This window comes from Protopterus annectens, chromosome 9.part0 (genome assembly GCF_019279795.1).
Source record: "Protopterus annectens isolate FY-2018-M chromosome 9.part0, PAN1.0, whole genome shotgun sequence".
Taxonomy (NCBI): domain Eukaryota; kingdom Metazoa; phylum Chordata; order Ceratodontiformes; family Protopteridae; genus Protopterus; species Protopterus annectens.
Window position 1 is genome coordinate 746,058,788 of NC_056743.1, and position 17,259 is coordinate 746,076,046.

The following is a 17,259-nucleotide window of genomic DNA, read 5'->3' on the forward strand; positions in this document are numbered from 1 at the left end:
TAACGCCTTGTGCATTACCCACTCAAAAGTCCTGAATCTAATATGCAACATCAACAAAACCTGCTGGAGAGACAGGTTTGATTTCCAGAGGCTGCCCAATCTCTGGAATAGACTTTCCATACATGTCAAACAGAGTGCCTCACTGACCCTCTTCATGCACAGCCTTGATGAGTGGATGGAAAACCGCAAATTTATCCCAAGGGTTCCACCTATGTCTCTCACTGACTGGTGACAGGTGCTGACTGAGGTTTCTTTTGGGGATAAATTTTTGGCTAGGCTTGTAAGGGCCCTAGGGCCAATTAGCCTAGTAAACTCCTATGAAATGTCTGGGTATTTTTCTTCTATATTGCTCTTGTTTCTCCTTGCAGATCTTGGTATTTTATACTTTTGTGTCTTTCACTGTATAAGACACTGTAAATACAGGGTATAGCAATTTTAATAATCAATACTATTGTCTTTTTTCATGAACTCGTTTTCTCACAGATGCTTTTTGAATTGTTGGTAATGGGTTATCCCATGTGACAAACTTTGTTGTTCTCTATAATGTCTTGTAGTTAACATTTCTGATGATTCTCAGCTACTTCTGTATCAGAGTTTTTGCACAACCCTAAGTACCATGTTCAGTCATAGCCTCACCTCAGACTTTGTGCCCATTGAATGGCGCACCACGATGGTTATCCCACTCCACAAAGGGGGAGCCATGACAGACCCTGGGAACTACCGCCCCATTAGCCTGACAAGCCTGGTCTGCGAGGCCATGGAACGTATCATCATGGAACTCATAAATAAAGACATTGGAGATCTCCAAACTCTGGACCCCACAGTTCAGGTTTGTAAAAGGCAGATCATGCCTCCTAAACCTGATAGACTTCTTTGAAGCAGTCGCCAAAGCCATAGATGAGGGTAAGGTGGTTCACACAGCCTGTCTAGATCTCGCCAAGACGTTCGACACCATTCCCCACTCTGGAATTATAGATAAACTCACTAAACTAGGCATAAATCCCTATGTCACAAGATGGGTTGCCAACTGGCTTATTGACAGAACCTACACTGTGAAAGTAGCAGACTCCAAATCAGACTTCAGACCAGTGACAAGTGTAGTACCACAGGGTTCAGTCCTGGGTTCTCTCCTGTTTGGTGTCTATTTCGCTGAAGTACAGGCTAACACAGAAGGTCTTTGGCTAACTAAGTTCGCAGATGACTGCAAACTAGGGGCCATAATCGAAACTCCTAACGATGTGGGCATATTACAAAAGGGTCTCACTGAGACAGATGCCTGGTGTCAAAGCTATGGCCTCAAGCTCAATGCCAAAAAGTACATTTTCATCCCCTTTGGTAAAAACTCTGTACCCATGAACTACCACATAGGCGGTAGTCTACTTAACACCAAAAGTGTGATAAGAGAACTTGGGACACAGGTGATCAGTAATCTCTCCTTTGATAATCACATCGCCACATTGGTCAGGAAATCCTTCTACGTGGCACACCTCATCACAAAAGGTTTCTCATCCAGAAAAAAAAGAGGTCATTATTCCCCTCTACTCATCACTCATTAGACCCATTATAGAATACAACGCCCCTTTTGGTATGTACCTCACAAGACATCTACAACAACTGGAAAGGCTGCAGAAATACCTCACAAAGAGGATTACTGGCCTAACAGATGCCCTACACAGATGGTCTCAAAAAAACAACAGCTTTACTCCGTTGCATATCGCCTACTCAGAGGCTATGTCAAACCCAGAGCTGTTGAACATGCTCCACTTAAAGAAATCCCAATCCCTCCGAGCTACACGCTGTAAGAACCTAAACCTTGTCACGTCAATAAACAGAGCATGCTGGAGGGATATATTCCTGTCCCAGAGACTTCCCATTCTTTGAAACAGACTGCCTATGTCAAACAGAGCTCCTCATTAGCACTCTTCAAGAAAAATCTTGATGATTGGATAGGAAATTCACCAGGGGATCACTTCTGTGGCTCTGCTTGACAGGGGCACAGGAAAATAATTTTTTTGGGTGGCAAAAGCCAGGGTACCTTTTTGGCTAGGCTTATATAGGCTCTAAGGCCAATAGCCTAGTACCTACATATGAGCAGTATACAAACTCTCTGCAGTGAGTCTCTCTCACCCAGCAACAAGATGTGCTGATGTTTATAGTTCTGTTTTACAGAACCTGCATAATTTGTCTGATTCTCCCAGTTTTCAAAGGAGTTTGTAAACCAGTGTGTACATTGTCCATTGTCCTGAGCCGCCATGATTAGCCATTCATTTTTTGGTTTCAGTTTAACTCTCTTTAACCATTCTTGCATGAGATCTTGGTCGACATGAGATTGTTCCAGGATATCTCTGTACTTGCTACTATATTTGTGGATTTTCCAGATTTCTTGCCATCTCATTTGACCCTTTTCTTTATATTCTTTTAATTTTTTTTGGCCATATTCTGTTGCTGTCTGATTTTTGTCTAAGTCTGATTTGATTTCCATTCCCAGTTATCACTGAAATGCTTCCGCTAAACTAAACAAAGCTGTCACCTTAGACTTCTACTCCTTATGTTTTAAAACTTTCACTAGGTTTGAATCTGATGAGGTCAGCAGATATGTATGCAGTTCCATAACTGCGGATATATACATGCAATCGTTTTCACAGAGGCAATACCTCCATCACAGAGAGGAATATATAATCTTCATATATATTGTTTTTTTATTCATCATTTAATAAACATGAAACATTTTTCTTGTTTTCTTGTCCAATTGATCTAATACTTTTTGGGGTCAGTCACTCACCCAAAACTGTAGGTTAAAACAGGAAAAGTAAATTTATTTATAGCATGGACTTTATTTTAAGATGTTAAGGCAATTTTCAATATTAGTTTTTAGTATTCTGAAGTATTCCTTCCTGAGTTTTTTTTCTCATTTTGTGTGTGTGTGTGTGTGTGTGTGTGTGTGTGTGTGTGTGTGTGTGTGTGTGTGTGTGTGTGTGTGTGTGTGTGTGTTTATATCAAACCAAGAAGAAACTTTGCAGAGTAAATGATGTGATGTTCACTTCTTGAATTATGTTATGCACTTAGTTCACTTAATAAAAATCGAACTGTAAAAAATAAATGTAAAATACGTGCTACAAAATAATCAAATAGAAAATATTAGGTAGTCCACAGTTGAGTTAAAATGTAATATCCTTTATTGAAACACACAAACAAGTGATCCTAGTTGAGCATAATGAAAAGCATCAAAAACATTCCTTATTTATATATAGTCAGGTTGTTTGGAGCAAGGGAGTAGTTACAGAGGGTGGTTCAGTTAAGAGCAGTAAAATAATTCCTCTAGCCCAGTCACCCTTCCCCCTTAACACCATAGTGTAATTAGAGACTGTCCTACCTAAAACTGAAACTAACAAGCTAGAGACAACTTACAGTCTAAGGCTAACTATCCAAAACTTTATTAATTAAAAGACCAACTAAAAAAAAGACTTGACTGACAAAAAGATCTACTGTCTCTTAATAAAGTTTTGGATTGATCGGTTAACCTATACAAAGTGTTAATGAACTGATCTTAGATTGCAATTTGTCTCTAGCTTGTTAGTTTCTGTTTTAGGTAGCACAGTTTCTGTTTGCACTATGTTGTTAAGGGGGAAAGGGGAACTTAGCTAAAGGAATGATTTTAATGTTTTACTGCTCTTAACAAAACCACCCTCTGTAACTACTCCTTTGCTCCAAACAACCTGATTATATATAATTATACAATGACTGGCCATTAGTATTCAAAAACGTGCACGCTGATTGGCCAGCCCAACCAGCTTGCCCGTTGTAAATCCCACAATTTACAAACGGAAAAAGGTCCGATCACCTGGACTTCTTTCCATTCGTACATTCCAAACCTTTTTTTTTCAACAAAAATTTAAAAAAAAAAGTATAGTCCATACTCTGGGCATACCCGAGAGCAGCATGGAGGAGATATGAAGAAAATCAGGTGCATTATTTAAAACTAAAGGCACGTACCTGATTTTCTTTGCATTTCCTCCATTCTGTCTCTCTCTCTCTCTCTCTCTTACCCCTAAAGTAGCCCAAACTTTTTTTTTAATAATAAAAAAACAAAAAGAAAACAGAAATGGATCAGCTGAGACTTTCTTTTCTCCGTTGCTTCCTTTTCAAAATATTGATGTACTGGGTATGCGTGGAAACGCAAGTCACATAGGTTCATAGATTAGTACTAAGCTAACTGCCCTTGAGCCATTTTAAGCCCAGCCAGTTATCCCTTATGAGACTCAAACCCTGCAAATTGTGTTTGTAAGGCAAACACCTTAACCATTAGGCCACCCTCCCAATTTATACGCATGCACAGTACATAAAAACAACGCAGCAGTATACCACCAGCCACGGAAGAATAGTATTGCGCCATTATACAGACATTATTTAAGAAAAGTAAGTATTTTTTTCCTTAAATAATGTCATTGTATAATAGCAATAACCGACTCCATGGTTGTGGTCTATTGAAATTTACCCATGGTTGGCTTTATTTAATCACTCAGGCTTTGCCCTCATGATTAAACCACACCAACCATTGGTAAATTAAGCAATAACCCACGCCTGACTGTGAGTAATGCTGGATTTACCCACGGTTGGTGTGGTTTGGTCACGAGGGGGAAGCCTAAGTGTCCAAACAAAGACAACCGTGGGTAAATCCAGCAATACCCACACCCAGAAGTGGGTTATTGCTATTATACAATGACATTATTTAAGAAAAAAAGTGCCTACTTTTCTTAAATAATGGCATTGTATAATGCCTCCGTGCTGCCCTTCCTCAGCTGTCCGGTATTCTGCGGCAGTTCTGATATACTGCACATGCATATGCTTACGCAGTACATTAGAACTGTGTGTGGAAGCAACGGAGAAAGGAAGATCTCCGTTGCTTTTTAAAAGGTGTCTCGCTATGTTAAAAGAGTTTAACATAGCGATATAGCTTTAAAAAAAGCAATGGAGAAAGGAAGATCTTTGTTGCTTTTTTTTTAAGCTATCTCGCTATGTTAAACCCATTTAACATAGCGAGATTACAGCAACGGAGCTCTTCTGTTCTCTGTTGCTGTCTAACAAAAAAAAAAAAAAAAAAAGACTTATACTAATGGAAAAAGTCCAGGCGATCAGACCTTTTTCCATTAGTAGAAGTCTGATTTACAACGGGCACGCTGACCAATCAGAGTGCACGTTGTGGAATTTGAATGGGGGGGGGGGGTCATTGTATAATCTTCAATGTGCCACACCACGTCATCGGTTATTGCTTAACTAAGGAATGTTTTTGTTGCTTTTTATTATACTCAATTAGGATCACTTGTTTGTGTGTTTCAATAAAGGATATTCCATTTTTTACTCAGCTGTGGACTACTTACTATTTTCTATTTGATTATTTTGTAGCACATTTTACATTTATTATTTTTTACAGTTCAATTTTTATTAAGTGAACTAAATGCATAATATTATTCAGGAAGTGAACATCACACCCTCTAAACTGCAAAGTTTCTTCTTGGTTTGTTTTGGACCCCAGTATAGGTTGCATACTGGGTTTTTCTGACACTTCAAGGGATACCACAGATTTCTCTTTTTGTGTTTTTATATCGCATTCCGGTCTCCGATTGAGATTTTTTTTGGTGCTACAGCTTTCCTGTTTTAAACGTACTTTAGCACATGTATCAAGATGAAATGTCATTCATATAATCTGAGAAAGTTTTAACCATTTGTTGTTGTGTTTCCAACTCTGCATCAGTTGAAACATACAGTTTTAAGTCATCCACAAAAAGTAAATGAGAAGTATTTAAACAAGGTTAGTTTCTGAGAGCTAAACTGTAACCATAGCCTAATGTGTTAAGTAAATTGTTTAATTGATTAAGAGGAAGACAAAACCGCAGCAGTGACGAGGAATAACCCAGGAATGTCCCCTTTGAATTTTTATCCCTGGGATAATAATTTGCCCTTTGTCATGGCTCAGTTGCATAGTGGTTTACCACTGTTTCATGATCACTAAAATGAATCTATCCATGCCATACTTACATTCTTCTCATTTTTACAATTCTCTATTATGGCTTTATTTTGCAAAAATTATCCTTTGTTCCATGATTTTCTTTTGTTTCCCTTATATTCTGTTACCATTATTGAGTTTTTTTTTTCTAAATGAGTATAAACTGTATCTGCATTAATTCCAGTAAACATTTTGTATATTGTTGGATGGCATGTTATTGGTCTGTAGTTCTTAGGACTGTTTATAGGTTCACTAGTATGGAGAATTATTATTTTTCCTGTTGTTAACCTGGTTGGTGACTGTTCTGAAGGAACATTTAAGTAATTAATCTGGGCTAAATCTTTGTGTAAGGATGTTAATACCTTTAACCAGAAGTTAGGTACTGCATTTAGGCCTGGGGTTTTCCACTTAGGAGCTTTTCTTAATTTTGCCTCAACTTCTCTGGCCATTAATTCGTCCCATTTCATGTCCTCTACATTAGAACTCCTTACTATTTCTTTTAATTCTTCTAATTCTTCTATTCATTCAGCCTCTTTGTTCTGTTCAACAGGGTCCTTTATGAATATTTTTCCAAAATGTGTCTATTCCTTCTTTTTTTTGGTGATGGGTCTGTTCCTTTTGCTTTGTTTCCCAGTTTTCTATCAAACCATTTTGGGTCATCAATGACTTGCTTATTTTGTACTTTTCCCTTATATTTATATGCTTATTTTCTAGTTTTGCTGATATTTTTTACTTTATTATTGACAATAGTGTATGATATTCTGATACTGTGTGTTGCTTTTACTATGTCCATCCTTTGAAGTATTTGTGATCTGTTCCCATCTCTGTATTTTTCTGACATTGATACTTCTGGTTTTAATTGCTTTATAGTTTTCTCTATTCAGTGCTTTCATGGTGGCATTTTACTTGTTCCCTTTGTTTATTTGTTATTGTATGTTTTTATGGTAACATTGTATTGCTATTATTTTAGCCGCACAGTAATGTTTCCTATTTATTTGTTTTATCACATGAATTTCTCTTAATAGTCCTGATCATTGTATTCATCCGTTTTACCAATCTTCTAATATTTTTTGTCTTATTTACTTTCTGTAATCTCTTTCTTTCATCTATGTTAATATGTCTGCCCATTTCTATTAAGTCAAGCATGTCTTCCCTTAGATCACTTTCTTCTGGACTGAGAGCATCTTCTTTGCTCTGTCTTTCTTGTGAGTATTCTGTAGAAAGTTCCAGAATATCTTCTTGTGGCATATCCTCTTCAGATTCACCCTATTTGAACACATTGAGCCATCACTCCACACATTACCTGTGTCAGAGTTACCACTGTTTCCTGCTCCTTCTCTCGATGGGCAGCTTCAACTGGACTTTCATACCAGTGTCCTACAGAAGGCTGCAGAGCAACGCCATGTGGCAAATCTTCAGATCCACTTGATGATCCTTATTCTGGGGACCCGTTGTTCTGTCATGCTGCAATATTGCCTGTGTTGGATTATATGCAGTTTGTCAAGTACCCTGATGATGTGTGACTTCAGATTTGGTACTGTTAAGTAATGGGGTGCAGGTGGCGAAGCTCAGGCCTACATGTAAAATATTTGTGTATTTTGCAACTTTAAATGGTTCAGACTCAAATAATTGGGTCTTGACAAAAAAATGAATTTGTGATATCTTATGTTAAAATTAGGCTTTTGTTTGGATGTGCAAATTCTAGAAGGGTCAGTTTTATTTGCTTATTTCATGTCGTCATGCACATAAAATGCTAAAGCAAAACTGCATAATTTTTCCATCAGTCTATCTTTTATACCCACTTCTTATTCGTGCTTTTATTAATATCTGGGTCATTGTGGGCTGGCTTGTATCCTGGCAATCAATGTGTACAAGATGAGGACTAGCCCCAAATGCAATGACAGGGCATGTCACGGTACACAATGTCACACATCCAGGTGAACACAGTTAATATAACATTAACAGATGACCTGCCAGCATTTCTTTGGAATACTGTAGAAAATTAAAAATCCCAGTAGCAACCTTCAACAAATTGAAAAGAGAATAGAACGTCTACAGAAGAGGTATCCACTCAGGATTTCAACTGTAGGCCTATGCACTACAAAACTGACCAGTGTACTACCATCATGTTCTTTATGAATATGAACTAGAACATAATAGTGTGTGTGTGTGTGTGTGTGTACATATATATATATATATATATATATATCACAATTTTTGGGGTTAATGTTCTTTCCTCATATTAATAATTGTATTTTTGTATACTTTCAGCATAAACTAGGTTAAAACCCAGAAGTACTAAATATTCATAAAACTTGGAAGTTAACCTTGACTTTGTATGTGTTCATAAAAATATATTTTTTTGTTTTTGTTTTTTTTTTTCCTGTGCCCCATTTGAAAGGCTTCTTAGATTGTGTAGAGGGCAGGACTGCAGCCAGCACTCTCTGGACAGATCAGTTCCTTAAAAGGGGTTCTGTATTTTTGCTTATCCTTAAAGAATCTCCCTCTTCTTATAAATTGAACTTCAACTTCATGATCAACAAGCTTGCTCATCCCTTTTCAGACCTAATGATTTTGTGTATTTGAAGTTCATCCATTGGAAAATTCTCATCCTGGCCTACAGCAAGTCTATCCACAGGATTCTGAGCTTAAGCCTTTTTTTGCAGGGAACGATATTTGGTGTTTCACAAGAATAAGTGTCTCTTAGGTCCAGGGTTGCATTTAAATCAGCCCATTTGCCTTCATATTTTCTTTGAGAGAGAGAAATTAGGGGAGAGGGTAGCACTACACGTCCTGGACATCAACTTCACTTGGTAGGAGAAGGGCTAGCAGTTGCTGAGCAAACCCTTTCCAAGAAGATTGACAGCTTCTTTGCCATCAGGCTATGAATGTCTGTTGAAAATGGTGTTGTCAAGGGCCATTCCCCCAGATGCATGACTGCTTCCAGTGCTTACTTAAAATAAAAATAATCAATGCAGACATTTGTGCCACAACCATTTGATCATCGTTTCACACCTTCAACAAGTAGTATTGCTTGGACCGTGATATCACAAATTAGACCTCATTTGGTATCTTGCTGCTTAAAGGCTTAGCTTTCTGGGCTTTCATCTGTTGGTGGTCCTCATGCTCCTGCCACTCTTGGGGAGTTTTATTACTTGGGATTTTGCATCTATATCATAACATCGACAGCTTAGGTTGTCGAATCTTAAAACATAGACACCTAAACATTGAAAGTTAACAATAGCGAATGGCCACATTATTGAATTCTTTCCTCAGGTAAGAATTCGGGTGGCTGTCCGTAAACAAACACACCCAAACATAGTGGGGGGCTTTGCACCACATGCACCCCCATGTGGGGGGCTGTGCCCCCCCACATCCCCCATAACTAAATATACCAACTCCGAGATCGCTGTACATTGGGGAAATGGCAAATCCCCGATAACGGCCACGCAAATTCTTCCCCAAGGAAAGAATTCGATGATGTGGCCATTCGCTATTGTAAGCTTTCGATGCTTAGATGTCGATGATTAAGCATTCAACAACCTAAGCTGTTGACAATTCAATAGCAACCCGGGATTTTTCCGAATTGTAGATCCACTGAAGAGGGTCCCCAGTGTTAGGTATAACAATTACATTCTTACCATTTCAACTGATCCACCATCTTCAGAGGTGCTCTTTCACTATTCCTCTGTGTCTGGCTAGCTTCTCCAGCCAGCGGCTGGTGTTAAGCGTTCCCTTTAAGTCTGACAAGTATGTATTTATATATCTATTTATATATATATATCTATTTATATATGCAAATGACACATTTTCATTGTTTTATTGATTTACAGGTAATGTGCTTTTTAAATTGTGAGTGGCAATTTGGTGGACTGAAGGACTAGGAATGCTTTCCTGATGTGAAGCACAGTACCATGATGTCTAACAGTGGAGGGAGCATGAGCCTCTGAAAGTGGGCTCTTCAGGGAAGAATATCAAACTGGAGTGGAAAGTGGAATAACGCCAATCACAAATATTAAACCTACAGGAAAGGATCCTGCTATTTCCAGATTTCCATTTATAAAAATCCATAATACGGTGGTAATCAGCAACAGAAAAGCATAAATATTTACACTGTATTCTTTACTACTACTTACACTCGCTCATATTTCGCAGTCCGATAACCTATTTTACTAGTGGGTCTCTGCTGCTTACCACAGTACACTTAGACAATAGGGTGTCATTTAAGGTGGTTTCCATATCACTGTTGGAACCATTCAGGCTGCACCTTCTGCTGTCTAGCATGTATGCCAACTGCCTGGTACACGTGTTCATCATAAGAGAGGCAAAGACAAAAAAAAAAATTTGTCATCCGTATCTAGGGTTGCTTGGGTTTGAATGTGATTAAAAGCAGAAGAAAAAGCAGATGACGTTATTGGCATTAGTGCTGGGCACTTCCTATTGGCTGTGTCCAAAACACTGTAGTATACAAGAGTGGAAGCCAATTTATGTAGCTTGTATGCCCCTGCTTCAGTATGTAATACCTCATTACACAATCATAGTAATTTGTAGAATGTGTCATGCTTATCAGGTACCAGATTGATGAAAGAATACCACCAGCTAAATAAACTTGTTAAAACCGGAGCTAAGTAGAAATCACGAAAGTCACTACAGCGAAACGAAACCTTCGACAGTTGAAAACATCGACAGTACATGTACACGAAAGTACAGTGCTAACATGGGTCCTGCAAGGGGGAAGTAGTATGGGTACAGTATCATATCATATCCTTTACTTCCCCCTTGCAGGACCCATGTTAGCACTGTACTTTCGTTTTCAACTGTCGATGGTTTTGTTTCGCTGTAGTGACTTTCGTTATTTCAACATGTCGATGTATTGACATGAACCCGTTTGTTCTTATTTGATTAAAAGTGAGCTGTCCACGTGTGTGACCCACACCCCCTCTCTGTATAATTGCATTTTGAAAAGCATTAATGGTCATGTCAGTTTTTATTGCAAGGTGTTACAAAGTTGTTCAGTTTCTTGAAAAAAAATCCTTAATATATCTCAAAATTCAATCTGTTGGCATGAAAGTCCACTGGTCTGGCCAAGCTGCTAGTTTCATTCTGATTTGTGTATTCCAAAAGCTCTTGTGCTTACTATGCAATTGCTGAAAGCCAATAGCCATCCGGTGCTTTTAGCTTCTTGCCTTCCTGTATGTTAGACACATCAGAGCTTCCAATAATGGCAAGCACAGCATTTGTGTGTGTGTGTGTGTGTGTGTGTGTGTGTGTGTGTGTGTGTGTGTGTGTGTGTGTGTGTAATTGCTTCCATACAGATAACAGGTTTGCACTACATGATCGGAAACTGCTTGATAAGGGTCTACCAGATAAATTGCCTTCATGCAGGAATCCTTTAACCCAAAGTTGTCTTGGCTATGTTCAGGCCATTGCTCAAATTATCTCCTAGGTTAAGAACAGGGCCAGACAATCAACTGTATCTTTGTCAGGGTGAATGTGTCACACTAAAACATCTCCCTCAAAACTAAAATGGATGTCATTGTTGCTGCCTGCAAAGAACTGTTTGGGGAATGTAGAGACTGAAAATTGATTGATATGGTTTAAGGTACTCTAGACACCCTTCTGAAAACATTTTTGATAACCGTTTTTGGATTAATATAAATATACATTTAGCTGAAAAATACTGAGCAATATAGCCCTATTGTACAGTGATACAAATGTAATTGTTTTAGTAGCCTTTGCATCAAGCCATTGTGTAATGTCATTGCTGAATTCTCACCTTCTCTTACTAAACATATACAAAGCTAGAATAATGGCTGGCTGCAACTTTCCTTTACGTTGTGCAGGAGTAATGTGGTTTATGTGTGCATAATATTTATTCATACACAGTAACTCCTTCTGAGTATATTTTTCTGTATTGTAGACACTTAAAATGAAAACCAACTGCCTGGACAGCAAGAAGTGTTCTGGAGCTGCAATGATAATTCACTTCTGTTACACAGATTCTCAGATGGAAGAGTCAGTCTCTTAACATAAAAGAAAAGACGACCAACTGCCAAGTAAAAGAATTCATGTGTATGGACCTATGCCTAATCATTTGATGTGATCTGATCATTAGTTATGATTTGGTGTGATCTTACATCTGGCTAAAACTTACTTCCCAAATGCTCATTTTGAGCTACTGTGAAACATTTGGGCAGCAGTTATCGCAGAATGGAGGAATCCTACAGTTCAGCAATGTGGGGATGCGTTTTAGGTGTCCTACAGTGCCATATCTTATTTCCTACAGCATTTTTCTTCAGGGTCTTGCTGGTGTTTTATGGAGTTTATCAGGACAAGACAATGCTGGTGAAATACACTGATATAGACTATATTGTCTTCACAGATGCTGCAAGGTTTATCACAGAGGTAGGTGCTACAGTTTCTGGTATATACTGAAACATGCTGTATTGCACTTGACAGAGATGCTTCACTGTCTGTGACAATATCATAGCATTACTCCGATACTGACATTACTGATTTCAGTATAACCATGTCTAATTTATCCCTTTCTATGGAGATGTTTTTTTTTTTCATTGTAAGGTCAGGAGTACCAATATTTCCTGGAAGATGTACAAAAGCCTAGGTTCTGTTAGTGCAGCCTGGTAATACCCTTTATGTTCTCAGTCAATGCATTCAAATGCCCTCTGAAGATTAGTATCTTCTTAAAATATTTTTGCTGCAAATCATTGCACCTTTACTGAAATGTTTTCTTTAATGTGATTTAGTCTCGAATGTTGACCTTCATTTCACCTGTTTTTAGTATAAAGGTTGTAAACTAGACCACTAAACTGAGAAATTTTATTTTAGGGAAAATCAGTTCTGAAGTGTCTCTGTATCTTACCAAATGTAAATGCCAACCAGAGCAGTTCACAGATGTCCTTTCTGTTCCTTTAAATGTGTTCTCACTTGGTTGCTAGGGAGATGTGTTCCCATGTTGTACATACTGAGTCACACATAGCAGACTCTTCTCCTCACTACTTATAGGCCTGAAATTGAAAGTGATTCTAATTGGGTCCCTGATTATAACCAAGTTGTTATATATTTGAAAAATAACTGTCAAAAAATTCATCTAAAAAATTAATTGACATTAGCTCCAAACTAGGCTTGCCATGATTGGCAAATATGAAACTTTTCCAGCAGTTAAAGCATATTTTTAATAATGCATCTTTTCAGTCATTACAGTCGATTTTAACTCAGATGTATCTGTCTGATTTCTTCAATATTTTACCATATCTTGAGAATTTAACAGGACTCTTTATAATGAACATCTGGTTTTGCCTATGGGATAGTTCTTGCTGCACAACAGCTTTATTTAGAGACATGACTTGAAGAACCTCTCTGCAGGAGTTGACTGTCATACTTTTTACTCAGTATTAGCTTTCAAAAAATGGTTGTTTATCTTTCTGGATCTTTGAATTCAATATGCCCGTTATATATAGGTGTATACATATATATTTTTTCTATACTTTGTACCATCTTCCCCAAAGACTACTTACAGTCTGGGTGTAGCTGTCACAATGGGTTTTGGATTCTTTGTCTCCAAACTGTCTTTAGCAGTTTTTATCATTGTAGAAATTCTGTCCTTTCTGATTTCTTTCCAGATTTAGTTTTTTTTTACCTTATATTGATTGTCAGGAATGTAGTTGAAGTAGGTCATTTGCTTTTCCAGACTTCTACTCATCAGGATTTGAGCTGATTAGAAATTGAGTCTCTGCAGTAAAATATTCTTGTTTTCCAAAACTGCAAACCGACAATCTAGATGGCTTTTCCTACAGCTCTTTCTGACAAGATTCTTCAGTGTTTGAAAAGTTATTTCCACTTGTCCACTAGACTGAAGATGGTGTAGATCGGATGTTATACGTTTGATGTACAAATCTTCAAAATTCCTGACTTCTGTATTGTATGCCATTGTCAGTGTGAGAACATCAAGTGTCCTTGTCTCAAGAATATAGATTCAATATGCTAATCACAGTTGCACTTGTAATGTCTATCCATGTTGTTCCTTCTGGGAACATAAAGTAATAATCCATATACAAAGTAATAAATGATAGACAAGATACATGGATTGTCTGAAACGGAACAAATCTGTGCCCATTGTTCTCCGTAGATTATCTGGAACTGGATAATAGTTCTTTTGGATTGTTGTAATGATGAGCAGCACTAATGACACAGTTTTGTACTATTTGTTTTATGTGAATTGACATTTCTGACCAAAATATTTTCTCTCTTTTTTTCTTTTCACTTTACTATACACATATGTAACTAATGTATTCTGTCAAGCATTTAATTTGTTTTCTCAGTTGATTGTGAAATATTATTCTGTCAGCTCTGAACATCAGGCATTGAGTTCAACTCACTTCTTCCTTGAAAGAAAAATAACTCAGAATTTCTGAATCAAACATGGCTGCAGAGTGGTCAGCTGAGTCACAGCCCTGCTTCAAACAGCCATAAAAAAAATATTACAAATAATTTGAAATTTGAATTCAAAACTAGTTTAGATAGATAGATAGAAATAGGAACAAAATGTATAGATAACTGTCCAGGGATGTATAAAGACCTTGGTGTAGTATTCGGGCTGGTAATGTTGTTGTTGTACTGCAGGGGCGCTGTGGGGATTGCAACATGTAATGTTGGTTCTGTATTCTCTGGTAACTTGTTGTTTCCGGTGTATGATGACTTGCAGAAGTGTAAGCATGCAGCATGGGTGCGCACCTGGAGGCTCTTAATAAAGAAAGGCCTTACAACTCCAGAAACTGTGTGGTCTCCTTCTTTACCAGGATGTAACATATTGGCGACGAGAGGATGGGATGCCTCCGAGTCCGCTGCGAGTAAACCGGTGGGCTGCAGTTCATGTCGGACGACGAAGAGACGGGGCCTGCTGGAGAGATGTCTGGTTCCATGTTGGGGTCACTGGTTGCATACGACTGTCAGACACAGACCTGGGAGGAGTATTGTGAAGTGTTGGAACATTTTTTTGTGGCAAACCAGATAATGGAAGCGGGTCGGAAGCGAGTCATATTGCTGAGCTCGGTGGGCAGCAAGACGTACAGTCTGATGAGGAACTTATTGAGTCCTGATAAACCGGGGGACAAATCGTTCACAGAGTTGACGAGTTTGCTTCAGTCACATTATAACCCGAAGCCGAGTGCCATAGTCCAGAGGTTCAAGTTAAATTCCAGGACTAGGAGGGCCAATGAAACGGTAATGGAGTATGTCGCAGTGTTGAGGGAATTGGCGCAACATTGTGATTATGGGGACAGACTGACAGAAATGCTACGAGATAGGCTCGTGTGTGGAATTGCAGATGACTGCATACAACGTAGATTGTTAGCGGAGCATGAGTTGTCGTTTGAAAAGGCCTTGAAGTTGGCACAGGCCATAGAGACAGCGAATAAAGACATTCGTGATTTACAGCCAAGAACCATTGAAGGGGTGGGGAGCAGGAGTGCTACCCCGCTGCCAGTGCATAAAGTGGTCATGGAGCATAAACCACAAGGGAAGTCTGGTCAGTATGCTTGTTACAGGTGTGGAGGTGAACATCTGTCACGGAACTGTCGTTTTAAGCGAAAATGCCATGCTTGTGGAAAAAAGGGCCATGTAAAAAAAATGTGCCGCTCAATGCCCTCTCGGGACCAGCCGAGAAAGGGGGAGGAAAAGAGCAGTACAATGGACAGAAAGGGAAACCGAAAAATAAAACGGCAGTATGCACACCACATGCGTGAAGGTACAGATCAACAAACCAGGGAAGCCGAGGAAGTGTTTACAATGTTTAACATGAAAGAGGCCAGGTGGGAAAGAGTTGATCCCATTAAAACCCAGTTGGACTTAAATGGTAAAATGGTGCAGTTTGAAGTGGATACGGGGTGTAGTGTGACAGTTCTGTCAAAGGCTGAGTATGGGAAGTTATGGCCCAGAGAAGCTCCGAAGCTGCAGGACTGTTCAGTGACTTTGAGAACATATACCGGTGAAATAGTTCCCACAGTGGGGATGGTGAAAGTGACTGTGAAATATAAAGACCAAGCCAAACAGTTGCCAGTCATGGTGGTAGCAGGTAAGGGACCAAACCTGCTAGGCCGGGCGTGGTTGAAGGAGCTGGCTATGGACTGCCTACAGCTCCATAAAGTAGAACAGCAGGGCCTGACCTTGAAAGAGGTGCTGGAGAACAATGAAGAAGTGTTCAAAGAGGAACTGGGGACCTGGAGGGGTCCACCAGCAAAAATACACGTTAAAGAAAACGTAACACCAAGATTTTACAAGCCCCGACCTGTACCATATGCAATGAAGAAGAAAGTTGAGTGTGAGTTGGAGCGACTCACTAAGCAAGGTATAATTGAACCAGTTAAGTTTGCGGAATGGGCCGCACCAATTGTTCCAGTATTAAAGCCAGATGGTACTGTACGCATCTGTGGTGACTATAAGTTAACAGTGAACCAAGTCTCGAAGCTGGAGCAGTATCCCTTGCCAAAGGTGGAGGATGTGTTTGAAAAGCTGTCGGGAGGTGAAAGGTTTAGTAAACTGGACCTCAGTCAGGCATATCAACAAGTAGTGCTGGAAGAAGGGTCAAAGGCGTATGTCACCCTTAACACACACAAAGGTTTGTTCCAAGTCAATCGTTTACCTTTTGGGGTTTCCTCGAGTCCAGCTATTTTCCAGAGAATAATGGAGGGACTGGTGGCAGGAATTCCGAAGGTGGCTGTGTATTTAGACGATATCCTGTTGACGGGTAGGAACATTCGAGAGCATTTGGAGACGCTGAATGAGGTGCTGAGACAACTGCGAGAGGCAGGTCTGAGGGTGAAGCGGAGTAAATGTGCTTTCATGGTAAAGGAAGCAGAGTTCCTAGGTTACAAGGTGGATGCATCGGGCCTACACCCCCTGCCAAACAAAGTGGAAGCCATTCAACAGGCGCCAGCACCCACAAATGTTACAGAGCTGAAAGCCTATTTAGGCTTACTCAACTATTATAACAGGTTCCTGCCAAATCTGTCTACACTGTTAGCTCCTTTACATAAGCTATTAAGGAAGGAGGCTCAGTGGTCGTGGCAAGAGGAACAGGACAGAGCGTTTGAACAGTCAAAGGAACTAATGCAGTCTTCAGAAGTTTTGGTGCACTACGATAGTCACAAGGACTTAATTTTGTCATGTGATGCCTCACCTTATGGGTTAGGGGCTGTGTTGGCACACCGGATGCCAGATGGACAAGAAAGACCCATTGG

The 17,259-nt window shown here is 39.2% G+C and overlaps 1 protein-coding gene across 2 annotated transcripts in view; it reads left to right on the plus strand.

The window, feature by feature from the left end:
* PIGM (phosphatidylinositol glycan anchor biosynthesis class M) overlaps positions 1–17,259 on the plus strand; it is a 367,285-nt gene that overhangs the window by 114,990 nt on the left and 235,036 nt on the right. For both annotated transcript variants that reach the window (XM_044083380.1, XM_044083381.1), the window contains exon 3: positions 11,925–12,409. In XM_044083380.1, coding sequence (XP_043939315.1) covers positions 12,215–12,409 — 195 coding nt within the window. In that variant the 5' untranslated portion in view covers positions 11,925–12,214. The remainder of the gene's footprint in view (positions 1–11,924; positions 12,410–17,259) is intronic.